At 46.1% G+C, this 13,724-nt stretch overlaps 1 protein-coding gene across 2 annotated transcripts in view; it reads left to right on the top strand.

Moving 5' to 3' along the window:
• The window catches only part of PolZ1 (DNA polymerase zeta catalytic subunit), a 282,317-nt gene that overhangs the window by 245,158 nt on the left and 23,435 nt on the right, over positions 1–13,724 (top strand). For both annotated transcript variants that reach the window (XM_075896104.1, XM_037424966.2), the window contains exons 27-29: positions 155–261; positions 10,539–10,653; positions 11,232–11,369. In XM_075896104.1, the coding sequence (XP_075752219.1) occupies positions 155–261; positions 10,539–10,653; positions 11,232–11,369 (360 nt within the window). The remainder of the gene's footprint in view (positions 1–154; positions 262–10,538; positions 10,654–11,231; positions 11,370–13,724) is intronic.

Genomic DNA, 13,724 nt, shown 5'->3' with positions numbered 1-13,724 from the left:
GAAGGTAAGTTATTGTAATCGAGGTGGTGTTAAAGATGTTCCCTTGTAGATTGTTACGTAAGAATCTTCAGTATTTGGTACTTTTACGGAAATGTTTCACGTTTGGAGGTGGTGTGGATTTATTTCATTGAAGAGACTTATTCTGTGATGGCAGGTGGCGGACAGCGTGGTGAGCAAAGGCCGTGAAGCCCTGGAGCAAGCCATCCGCACGGCTGAGGCTACTGTACCAGGCGCAAGGGTCGTGTACGGCGATACAGACAGGTTTGTCTTGACCTGAAGTTATTGTAGTCGGCATAACTATAGCGATGGGTGCATAGCAAACTAGTGGCTTAAAGTTGATTTAAATATTTCTACAGATTATTTTGAGTTGTACATATCATACTTCATTAATAAGTGAGACTTTTTGCTAGAACTCAACTGTCTTGCAGGACATTAAAAAAAATAGAACTACCATATAAAGCAGACTATAAGTCGTGTGGGAATATAGGTCGACCCCCAAAGTTCAGGTCACCGAAAAAAAAAAGGAAAACAACCCAAAATTGCCGAACGACATTTATTTGCGAATTGGGTGCACCGCACCCAGATCGTCGAAGCTCCCCTCAACTACCATCGCAGCTGTTCCTATTCGTCAGAAGAAGCACCACTGTCTTCTGAAGACGAGAGTTTGTCGCTGACCGCCTTCTACAGTGCGTTGTCTTCCATGCCATACAGCGAGTTGCTGATGGAACATTTCCTGAAAGCATTTTCCACCGTGGAATCTGGCAAGGAACACCAGGCCGAAAGCTCCCAGCCACAGCAGTCGCAAGCGGAGGCCTCTGTAGGCGGCCCGTCGGTGTCTTTGGGTTGGATGGTGGACGTCGTACTACCTGGTATCACGGCGAGGTCCGTTTTTCCATCGCACAGTGCGTGCTTCACAGCGTCAGTTAAGTGACCACAAAACGCATCTAATACCAGCATGCTGCAAAGACCCAACAGTGCACCTGGCTGACGGTTCCAGACTACTCGTATCCATTCGAGCATCATGGCCTCGTCCATGTATCCCTTTTTGTTGACGCAAACGACAACACCGGGTGGGAACACTTCCTTTGGCATTGTCTTACGTTTGAAAGTGATAAAGGGTGGAAGCTTTCTACCATCTGCCATGCATGCCAGCATGACGGCGAAGCCTGAGTGCTCGTTGCAGGTGGACAGCAGCTTCATATCCTTGGTGCCACGCTGCATGATCATGGTCAATGAAGGCATGTCAAACCACACGGAGGTCTCGTTGGCATTATCAATCTGCCCCATCATGTAGTTGTTCTGCTCCCGAAATCGGTTCACGAAGCCCTGAAAGTTTATAAGCTTGTCCTCGAACTCGTGTGAAGACTTCTGACAGATGGATGTGCGCTACTGGAAAGACAATCCTTTGCATCTCATGAATCGACGCAGCCAAGAGTTTAGTGCACGAAACTCTTCTCTCGTGAGCCCAGCTTCTCGAGCGAGTTCCACAGCTTTCTTGCGAATGATATCCACAGTCACTGGCAGCGAGCACGCATGAACTTCCCACACCAAGTTCCCTAGCGTATTCTCCAGCTGCGAATGAACCGCACTTCGCCCACGAAATGACATTTTGCGAGGATTGCACATCTGCAGCTTTCTTTTCTGCACCCCACAATAGCGCATGCTTTTTTCTAATACACCGAAGCGGTGCTGAGCTGCCATATTCCCATTCACTTCTGCAAACTCAACAACCTCTAGTTTATTTAAACGCAGCTGAGTGTGCCTGCTTTCTTGTACGGCTACTCATTTTCAGTGAACGAAAAAAAGACCACTAAATATGAAACACAACATCAAGCGGAGCGAGAACTCAGAACAGATCGAAGGCAAATCACGAACACAAAAAAAACAGACAAGAGAGAAAAAAAAACAACCTGCTAGTGGATTTGAATGCGACTATGGCCGTGTCCAGCTTTTCATGCATGTGCAAGCCACATGTTGCCAGACAGCGGTGTACCATCGGTTAGACACCGCCATATAAGACGAGGGGTGACTTTAGCTCGTTGTTTTATTGAAAATATTTCGACTGATATTCCGGTTTATACGGTAGGCTTTAGCAGACATCACATTTCAGGTTCGTAGCTAAAGTGCTGGCAGCTAAAGTGCTGGCAAATGCTTAAGTCTTGTGTGCTGTACAACATGCTTTCAAACCTCAAGTAAATTTAATTTGGGCAAGAATAACATATGCATTCAAGCTTGAAGTGTTAGCTTGAGGCAGTGGAAATTTCCCCTGAAAAGTGGTTTCACATTGTAGTATTAACGTGGTGCAGTGAAACTACTTTTTGATAGAAGTGTGGTGGAAGGGGGGGGGGGGGGGCACATGTAAAAAAATCTGCCACTGCCGCGCATCGATGACGCACTAGACTGCCTGCATTCCGCGACCTACTTTTCATCTGTCGACCTAAGGTCAGGTTACTGGCAAATTCCGATGCACGAAGCTGACAAAGAAAAGACGGCATTCGTTACGACCAACGGACTTTACGACTTCAACGTTATGCCATTCGGATTATGTAATGCTCCTGCGACGTTCGAAAGATTTATGGACTATATATTGCGTGGTTTAAAATGGCATATATGCATGTGTTACCTTGATGATGTCGTAATTTTTGGACATACGTTTGAGAAGCACAACACTCGCTTAGACCTCGTGCTAAGCTGCATTGAAAAAGCTGGCCTGGTATTGAATTAAAAAAAGACTTTGGCGAGCGACAGACATTGGTGTTAGGACATCTCGTTGACAAAGATGGCATTAGACCTGACCCACAAAAGACAGCGGCCGTTGAATTGTCCGAGCGTCCTAAGTCTGTGAAACAACTGCATAGCTTCATCGAGCTCTGCTCGTATTTCTGCCGGTTCGTACCCAAGTTTGCGGATGTCGTTCACCCGCTGACGAGCCTTCTACGCAAGAACAGCCCGTTTCAGTAGACCTCCGAGTGTGATGCCGCTTTTCACTAGCTGAAGTGTTTGTTAACTTCGCAGCCAATACTTCGGCACTTCGATCCTTCGTCGCCCACGGAAATTCACACAGACGCAAGTGGCATCGGTATCGGTGCCGTTCTCCTTCAGCGTTCTGGCAAGAAGGAACACGTTGTGGCGTATGCAAGTCGTTCTTTAAGCAAGCCTGAACGCAACTACACAGTGACCGAACAGGAACGCCTAGCGGTAGTCTTTGCCGTGCAACGGTTTCGCTCATACATCTATGGTCGCCCGTTCACTATCGTCACAGATCACCATTTCCTGTGTTGGCTGGTAAACCTTCGTGACCCATCCGGCCGCCTCGAACGATAGGCCATTCGTTTGCAAGAACATGTCTTCACCATTTCATACAAGACTGGCCGTCTACATGCTGATGCTGATTGCCTCTCCAGAATGCCGCTACCATCGACAGATTGTGAAGGCGATAACTTTGACCACCTTATCGCTTCTCTGTCGTCTGGCTTTCCTGATGCCGTGACTTTCGCCGCTGAGCAGCATAATGACCCAAGCTTGAAAGCTCTCTTCCTTGGAGCGAGAAATTCATTAAGCGAAGGCCGATTCTGTGTCTGAAATGGTCTTCTTTACCAGAGAAACTTGTTCACAATGGGCGCCCGCTTTCTGATAGTTGTTCCTGCGTCTCTCCAAACGTCTGTTCTGCGTCTCACGCAAGATGAACCCACCTCTGGCCATCTAGGCACCACACGAACACTTAGTCGCACGAAAGAGCGGTTCTATTGGCCGAAAATGAGCAAGCCAATTCAGAACTACGTGGCCAGCTGTACGCAGTGCCAGAGCCACAAGCGGCCCTCCTCGGGTCCAGTTGGTCACCTGCAACCTGTAAAGCCTCCCGGTTCCTCTTTTGAAAAGGTTGGCATTGATCTGATGGGACCATTTCCACGCTCCTCAAAAGGTAACCGGTGGATAATTGTATGCGCCCACTACCTGACGCGATACTGCGAGACGGCTGCCTTATGCTCCGCCACGGCAGTTTAGGTTTCGGAGTTCCTGTTGCATTCAGTCATCCTCCGACACGGACCTCCTCGCGTGATAATAAGTGACCGTGGACGACAATTTACCACTGATATTGTCGAATCATTACTTCGTTTGTGTGCCTCCAAGTTCCGACACTCAACTGCGTATCATCCGCAAACTAACGGCCTCACCGAGCGCACAAACCGAACGTCGATCAACATGTTGTCAATGTACGTCGCCTCCGACCACAAAAACTGGGATGAAGTTTTACCATTCGTCATGTTCGCCTTCAACACGTCGAAACATGAAACTACAGGCTACAGCCCTTTCTATTTGCTCTACACTCGCTCACCTCGACATACGCTGGACACTATCTTTCCTTTTGTCATCCATGACGATTTAACAATTGCGGAAACTTTGTGTCGTGTGGAAGAGACACGTCGACTTGCCTGCTTACGTACACTGGCAGCGCAAAAGTCCTCCAAAACTCGCTACGACAGTCAACACAGGCATGTAACCTATGCCCACGGTGATCTAGTGTGAGTGTGGACCCCAACACACAGATGTGGCTTGAGCCCAAAGCTACTGGCACACTACACCGGTCCTTTCGTGATACTCCATCGTCTCAGCGAGGTCAACTATGAAATTGCACGTGTCACCACTAGTAGCCGACGTTCATGCAAGACAGAGGTGACGCATGTTGCCCGCCTGAAGCCGTTTACACGAAGGATGCAAGAATGACTCGCCCAGAGGGCTTCGTCTGAGACCGGAGGAATAAGAAGTATCACTACCAGGAAAAACAAGGGAAGCATGGGTAGAGAAGGAAAACGACGTTGCCTTCACTGCGATCCCTCTGAGTGGGTACGAGCCATGACGGTGGAGATCATCATCATTATACTGTGATCGCATCGCCGACTCGGGGCCCATTAAAAACCCCCATTAAGTTACCTTGCCTTGTGTAACAATATAATTCGCTTCTAATGCTGAGAATTTAGAAAATTTTTAATTTGTGTCAAAACGAATTTTGACTCTAATATTTGATAAAATATTCATAGGTCTCGTACGAGCGCTTTAGGCTTTATAATAAATAAGGTAGGGAATAAAGGGTGGAAAACTAGGATTCTGAAAATATTTGCATGCTTTGAATTTTTGAAGGGTTATTACAGTTTTACTTGGGAAGAGCAAACAGCGCACAAATATAGACGAGGACAGAGGAAGAGACCACACCGCGCTGAACTTGTAACTAAACTTTATTGAAAGATACACGCACATATATCAAGCATTCGACCCAGTCGCGTAGAAAACCAAAGGCGTCTGCGCATCAAAGCAAACAAAGTACGAAACAAGCCTAATCATATTAAACATCAACACGTGTGTAACAACCCAGATACAAACAAAAACACACCTTCCTACTTGCCAAAAGCATATGCGACAGTCCTTAAGAAACTAACAATCTAACATGGCAGCGCTGAACCCGGGTAACGAACTTCATTTTCACCAAGGGCCACGGACGGCTTGCTTACACACCTTTCCCCCTCCTTTTCAATGAAAAAAGCCTCCATCACTTCCCTGGTGCACTTGTCCCGATGTCCAAACAAACAAGTGGCTTTATCTGCCAAAGGTTGGCAGCCACACTCCCTACAATGAGCTGGCAGGTGCAACCCGCCAGCGGCCGTTGAAGAGGTTAAGTGTTTTTTTAGTCTCACGTTAATGCACCGCCCGGTTTGTTCTATGTAAACCCCCCCGCATGACAATGGCAACATATATACAACACACGGTTTACACTGAACATATCTATTTTTTCTCTTCTCCAGAAAGAACGAGCAGGTCTTACGTAAACTCGAACTTCTTTTATGCATGCGGGAGCAAACAGAGGACAACTTCTTGGAAGTGGTTGTCACACACGTGTTGATGTTCAATATGATTAGGCTTGTTTCGTACCTTGTTTGCTTTGATGCGCAGACGCCTTTGGTTTTCTACGTGACTGGGTCGAATGCTTGAGATATGTGCGTGTATCTTCCAATAAAGTTTAGTTGCGAGTTCAGCGCGGTGTCGTCTCTTCCTCTGTCCTCGTCTATATTTGTGCGCTGTTTCTACTTCCCAAGTATGAACCACCAACTAGCTCAACTATTGCTATTATTGGGATATTACAGTATTTGAATTCGTATTGACTGGAATTGAAATTGTTGAAAATTTCGAAGTACTTGAATTGAACAAATTGGTGTATATTAATCCGCATGTAACTGCCCTTCTCTCTAAAGGTGGTTTCACTGTCGTGCAGGTGTTCGAAGCTGTGAAAGCACTTTTGGTGGGGAACGTGATCCGCACTGCCGCGAAGCCTTACTTGAAGGTTAAATGAACATCATACCCTCACATTGGTTCGTCATCTTTAAAGTTTAAAAGCTTGTTACACTGCTTTATGTGCTCTAAGTATAGTAAATTTTAAAACGAACATAATTTGCAGGTTACCGCTTGCATTCTACAGGAAGTCAAATCATGCTACTATTCAAAGTTGTTTCATCTTCCTTGAAACAAAAAAAAAAAACTTAATTTTGAAAAATGCTGTGTAAGTTAGGTCATAACAGATATGACAATATTGGTTTATAATAAATTATATATATTATTTTAATTTGCTTCAAACTGAAGATTTACTTTTTGCACAGGCATATTGACAACCAAGGACAAGGAGGGAGTGTCTCTGCAGTGTCTTTAGACATGGAAGTTTTTGTATTTGACAGCTGCAACTCCACACATGTTTTTCATTACTTGAAACTGCTGTTAAATGGAACATATTTTCGTAGCCCTTTTAGGTTCTGCTCGAAGACATTCTGTGGCATGTGTGTGCTGTTTTGTTCATTGTGAGCTGCAGTGGTTGAGCCTTTGTGCAGAAACACTCTCAGAAGAAAAGTGGAGGGGATTTCACCACACCAGTAATACACATGCTCTGCCTTCTATTGTATGCTCTTCACTGTGGTTGGCTGAGCAGAATTTATAATACCAAAGCTTCGGGGATGACCTGATGGAGCACCATTTGCTAGGTCTTAAGGTAGCACGTACTGATCAGCATACCAATATGTTGTGCTTTTGTTAAAGGGACTCTAAAGTCAAATAATTTACACTAGAGTGATAGCTCAATGTATGACAACATCTAAAACGACAATATTTCAACAACAGTGCCCTCCTTCTGAAAAATTAAGGTAAATGCACAAGAACACAAGCGCTGCAGTAGGTCATTTTCAAAATGATCCCGATGACATCAGACGAATCGCGTACAATCAATCACTAGTAATCAATCTAACTGCACTCAAATAAAGAACCTTCCTTGCATCAAGAGATGCAATAAAATGCTACTTGTTCGTTTCTGTTTGACTCATAGGAAAAAGAACCGCTGGACTTTACTATGGGGAATGGCGCGAGTGGTTGAAAAAAATTTTGCGTAGTTACACGGGACAGGTAGTGCCATCTAGCGGGGCGCAGCTGAAACAAGCATTTGCAACCTCGAAGCCAATGGTGGGGAATATATCAATGGCCATTGTTGTTGCTATGGCTCCCGCTGCATTTGGTCTGCTACTGCTAGCGGAGTAAAGCCGGGCAATGTTGGGCACAGCAGCAGTGATGCGAGACGGTCCTGTCGGTCCGCTTCTTGAGGCGGGTAGTTTGAAGTGCGCTGACCCGATCCAGAGCACTAAACCGTGATTTCATTTCAAAATAAGCCCTTTCTTGGCACAAAAGTAACACTACGAGGTTTCTGAACCGCCATTTCAACAATCAACGTCGACTTAATAGTTTTCTTTAGTGTCCCTTTAAAAAATAATGTTGGTATGTGTATTGCTCGATTGGCTAATGTCTAGCCTTTCTTGAGCAATGTGGATGCTCCAGCTTGTGTGGGCGTCTCATTGAACACACAGTCGTATTGCATTGAACATGCGTCAATTGTTTAACACTGTACTGGCCATGCTATACTAAGAATGAGGGTGTGGCACTGCCATGTCTAAAGATGTGAGCTCCATTCCCGGCCATGGTGGCCATATTTATAAACTGTTCTATACATTGAGTGCAATGATGTGGAGATTACGGGGACTTTCTCGCATTAGATATGTTTTCACCTAAAAATTGTTCTGTGATTTTACCAACCTTTTTAAATTTTTTGGCTGAATAAGAAATGCAGATACCTTGCGCTTTAGAAAAAAACGGACCCAGTTGTACAGTGATTAATGCATTGTTCTGGATTTCTTAGTGTCTCTTTGGTTTTCGGTTTTTGCTGTTTCATTTGTGGGCCGGGGCGACACATCCCGTGCATACTCCTGCTCGGCTCTCACAAGTGTTTACAATGTCCATGAAAGCCGCGTGCGAGGCGCACGTAGTTGTACATTGTTGACTTGCTGAGACTCTGATGGAGCTGTGAGTCCGAGCGAGTCCAGGTGAGCAACATTCTGGGGAGTTTGAGTCCGAGTGAGTCCGGTCACAAAAATTTTAATGTCTGTGTTCTATTGAGCCCTAAGAGAAATATACCGTATTTTCGCCTGTGTAGTCAGCCCCTGCATATAATCCTCATCCACACTTTCAGCTTGCCGACAAAGAAGAACAAAAAAATTCTCGCGTATTGCCCGCATATATGATATGAAGGAAAGGCGGTACAAAAGCTACTGCTCAAGCAACATAGCTCATATGTGCAACATTGCTCTAAAGATGGTCACTAGTGGAACGAGTCAAAAACGAGCATGAATCTCTTTGCGAACATTGCACCGGGCCTCTTCTCCTATACCGTTTTGACCTAGTCCACAAACAAGTCACTGATCCATAAAAACGTAAATGTAGCGTGTAAAACACGAACAAGAAAGGGTACACCACAAGCGCTTTGTAGTGTACCCTTTCTTGTCCCTGTTTTTTTCGCGCTACATTTACGTTGTTATGGATTAGTACCAACTCGCTCGCCTCTTCGTTTTGCTTCACTTTAAGTCAGTGTTCATCCATGCGTTCTTGTGTGCATGCAGCACCACACCGGCAGGCTAAGGAATATTCGGAACAGTTTTCCTTTTCAGGATGACGTACGGTCACAGTTTCGTGCCGTTGGCCAGCGCAGTTTCTTGCTCCCGCTGGTCAGCACGCTTACCAAACTGCTCCCCGTTTTTTCAGTCGTTGTGTCCAACAACGTGTGAAAATAAACAGGAGTTTCATTTGCATTCTCGATTTAAGAGAAAATGTAATTGTGCTGCTTTCTCAAGCCAATTGCATATCTTTGGTGCTTAGCAGCTTCTCCTCGTAAGATGCCGGCAAACACTGACATATTGTAGTCCGCCATCTGATTGGGAGCCCTTGGCCCTTCATAAAGCGGTGCAGCCATTCGTGACTCGCAAGGAGCCTGTGAGGTAGGACTAGCTCCATTTACAGTCGCCGCTCTTCCATTTGGCCATCTTGGTGGATACGGCGTGACCCCTGCTTCTCACATCTTCGATGACTTTTACTAGTCGCATCTGTAGCTCAGGTTAGGCACCGGTCTTGGGGCCGCGAAATGATCTACGGTCGTGTTGCATGGCTTGTAGGCCGTCTTTCTTTTTCTCCACAGTTGCACGCAACACTCGTCCACATCGAGCTATCTTCCCGCTTTGCGATTCCCAAATTCCTCGGCGATGGCGATGATCTTCAGTTTTGGCTGTGCGGTGAAGGACTGCCGCTGGAAGCTACTTATGGTGACAGAACAGGTTGACTTAGGCTTTACGAATGGGTCAGGATGTAGAGAACTTTGCAAAAAGGCTTTTTCTTTATTTCTACTTTTAGACAGCACCACCTTTCAGCAAGCCCTTTTAAAAAGTAAAAATGACGTCCGTGATGTAGGAGCACGAGGAGGGTGGTGGAGGGTCACTGTGCCGCCACAAACGTCCAAAAAATATACTTGTAATGGGACACTGAGGTTTACACTGAACAATCAAATCGCCTCTCCCCAAATGTTCCTCTAAACGCTTCGACGATGCAAGTAAGCGAAACCGAAATCATCCGCAAGCTGCCGTATTACTTGCAAAGCAACACGAATTTGGGGAAACCGCTTCCTTATTCTTTGCTGCACTGTTCAAGGACTTCATGGCACTACACGTATTGCTGTAAAGCATCACTATAGGAAAAAGTTCGCGTAATATTCGCGCCCCCATTTCGGCACCTAAGTTTCCAGGTCTTTGGTGTGGGTTATGCACTCGAATTTTCGGGTTTTTGGTGTAGGTTATACACGCAAAAGTATGGTATATATGTGCTTTCTTGAGTGAGTTTGAGTGAGCTCCACGCTTTTTGTCGACATATAGTGCTGACCGAACTTCTTGCATAGCTTCCACAGCATTGCGTCTGACTTATGAGGCGGAGTATAGATAGGCAAGTACAGCTGTGTGCTTCAGTTTTGGTATGCATAAAAAAATACAGGTTGTAATTAATGTGTAGTTCCCCATTATGCGATGCCTCATAGATTAAATTGTGGTATTGGCATGTTGAACCTCAAAAATTATTATTACTTGCTATCAGACAGAAGGGAGTGCTGTTGCCTGAAATATAATATGCTTACTGTGCAGCCTGTTTGTACTGCTGGAGGGCCGGTCCCGAGAGGAGGCCTTCCGCTTGGGCCAGGAGATTGCCGACCGAGTGACAGCACAAAATCCACGCCCAATGCGCCTGAAGCTTGAAAAGGTATGGGTCCACTTTTCAGCTCTTCATTCTAGTTGGCGTGTTGTTCGGTGTTGTTTGGGATCTATACATTTATGCAGATTTTCAGGGCTGTGGAGGCTCAATGGGGAGAATGACACTTGATTGAGAGTACTTCTTGATTAAGTACAGTTATACTGTACTCTCAATCAAGTGTCATTATATTGAGAGTTATACTTTGGTATAATAAAATTGTTCATGTAGGAAGATATTTTACTTCTCATAGCTTCATGTTAGAACACGAGGTATTATTAACTTCAAGGTAATTAACTATGCTTATGTGCATGTTTAATATAGTCCAGTTTCATGGCTGCTGCAATATACTCTCCCGATGATGATGCAAATGGCAACAGCTCCAGTACTTTAATTCTCAATAAAATGTCTTCAAGCTTGCTTCTTTTTATGCACAAGAAACTTGCTGAGGTCTACGAAAGTGCTTGCACTCTTTTATGAAGACGTTGGACTCCTGTGCAGCAGTGCTCTTGCGTATCCTCTTGGTACAACGTTGTGCTTGTTCACATGTCTTTGCTCGGCTGCAGTCAGCAGTGCGTGTGCTTGTGCAGGTGTACCAGCCGTGCGTACTACAGACCAAGAAGCGCTACGTGGGCTTCTCCTATGAGAGCCCCGACCAACAGGAACCAAAGTATGATGCCAAGGGCATCGAGACTGTGCGGCGCGACACATGCCCTGCTGTTGCTAAGGTAAGGACGCAGTGCAACTTCTTCATGGTCTGCTAACCTTATGAGGGTCTCGTTTGGGCTTGTGGGGCCTCGATATGGCGAGCGAGCGCCACGCTTTTGGAGAGAAAAAACACAGCAGACGCGGTCGGAACAAACCCAAAATAACGACATACATTTATTTAAACTAATTAAAACTAATTTAAACTAATTTAAAAACTAACTTAATTTAAACTAAAATTTAAACTAATTTAAACGGCGATATAGTTAGCTGAATTATTATAACATCAATCGTGATCAACACGCTATAAGCCATCATTACACAATATTAAACAACACTCAACAACATGGCAAACAAGGCAGTGTCGCTAACACCTGAATCACCACGTGGGCCCACCGCAAACGGCCCACGGTGCCGTCCACGGCAGACCCACCGCTGGAGGCAACCGTTCGCGCCAAACACCACCAAAGAAAAAGTTTATTTCTTGCGCGCCGCCACCAAGGCTTCCCGCCAGGCGTCGCCGCTGGCGCTAACGTTTTTTTTAACCATGATGATAAAGATGGTGGCAATCAACGCTCGCGAACACAACGCCACCTACCACTCAATAGCTGTGGCCCTGAAATACGACTTTTGCGCAGAACACGTGTGTCACGCAATGCAAACTACTTTACAGGGGGTGTCAGCACCCCCACATTTTGTCAGTCTTAAGTCATACCATATCCCGAAAAAAAAAAAAAAAAACGCGAAAGAATCAGCTACACAAGCTCTAACGAAAAATGAGAACACATGTCCCTAAAGAATGTCTGTGCACGGCGACACCGCCGCCGGTCGACACTGCTGCATTGTCCTGTTTGACGACGTCACCTCAGTACAGGTCCCCGCAACAGCAACATTGCCGTCGATGTGACAAATTGTCACTCGAGCCGACACATCTCCCGACTGCGACCAGCACTCCTGAGGGCGCCGGACTGCAGGCAATTGCGCAGGTCCCAGGCATCTTCATCGCCCAACCTCACGACTGCATTCCTGGCCAGCGGAGTTGACGACGTGCAGAAGACTACCAGCTGCGGGCTACTTCACTCCCGTCGCGTACATTCAAAACATTCGAAAGAACAATGCAGTAGGGCAAAGGGAAGGAGCTTCAGGCTGCTCGCCCACGTGGTACAATGGTCAATACTGCTAGCTAATACATCGGCGGCGGCCGAGACGCCCAGCGCAAAATAAAATAACAATGACTTTTCCTAACTCGTACATTGCAAGATAAAAAAAAAATAAGTAAGGGAAGCAGAGTGCAACACCTCAACGTCACAATCCACCTAGTTGTGCCACGTGTCACAGGTGGCTGCGCAGAGCCTTGGGCCTAATGAATCGCTTGACAACAACCGCCATCCACCAAGCACCTAGCCTAGGCGCAGAAGAGGCAGCTGCAAGGAGACATCCACTCTGTAAAGTGGCCCTATCGCTCGCTGCACACAACAGCTCACCGAGCGATCGGCAACCATTGTCCCGGACGGCGTCACGATGCCCCGGTGTCGAGCCGCAATACCAGACAGCAACGACGCCCGGCTCCCTGAGCCCAAAAGATAGAAGAAGCTATTTACGGAAAAACGGACCACCCAAAAGGCTTCCTACTTATTCACTTCAGGCCTGGCCTACAATCCATGTGCTCTAAGCTTTGCTCTCCCCAGGATGCAGACCACATGGCTCTCGTTCCAACTCAACAATCTGGGAAACCAACAACAGCAACAAAATAAAAACACAACGTGCCGACAAGTTCTAACACGTCACGAAAACTGATCTCCTCGCTCTCAACAAAGCACACCACCGACGCTTGCAAAGAAGTCCACCTAGGCCAACTCTACCCCTGCTCAAACAAAAGCTTGTACAGAACCACGAAAACTGTCGTTCAATACTGCAAGAGCCCCACGTTGGGCGCCAGTGTGGGGTCTCGATAAGGCGAGCGAGCGCCACGCTCTTGGAGTTAACGGACACAGCAGATGCAGTCGGAGCAAACCTGAAACAACGACACACATTTATTTAACTAATTTAAAATGACAATATCGTCAGCCGAATTATTATAACATCAATCGTGATCAACACCCTAATACATTCTTACACAATATTAAACACTGTACTCGGCTGCTGACCCGCAAGTTGCGGGTTCGAATCCCGGCTGCGGTGGCTGCATTTCCGATGGAGGCGGAAATGTTGTAGGCCCGTGTGCTCGGATTTGGGTGCACGTTAAAGAACTTCAGGTGGTCAAAATTTCCAGAGCCCTCCACTACGGCGTCTCTCATAATCATATGGTGGTTTTGGGACGTTAAACCGCACATATCAATCAATCACAATATTAAACAACACTCAAAAGCATGGCAAAC

The sequence above is a fragment of the Rhipicephalus microplus genome, chromosome 5 (assembly GCF_043290135.1).
Source record: "Rhipicephalus microplus isolate Deutch F79 chromosome 5, USDA_Rmic, whole genome shotgun sequence".
Classification (NCBI taxonomy): Eukaryota; Metazoa; Arthropoda; class Arachnida; order Ixodida; family Ixodidae; genus Rhipicephalus; species Rhipicephalus microplus.
The sequence above is the reverse complement of the archived record's forward strand: the minus strand, read 5'-3'. Positions and strand labels throughout refer to the sequence as shown.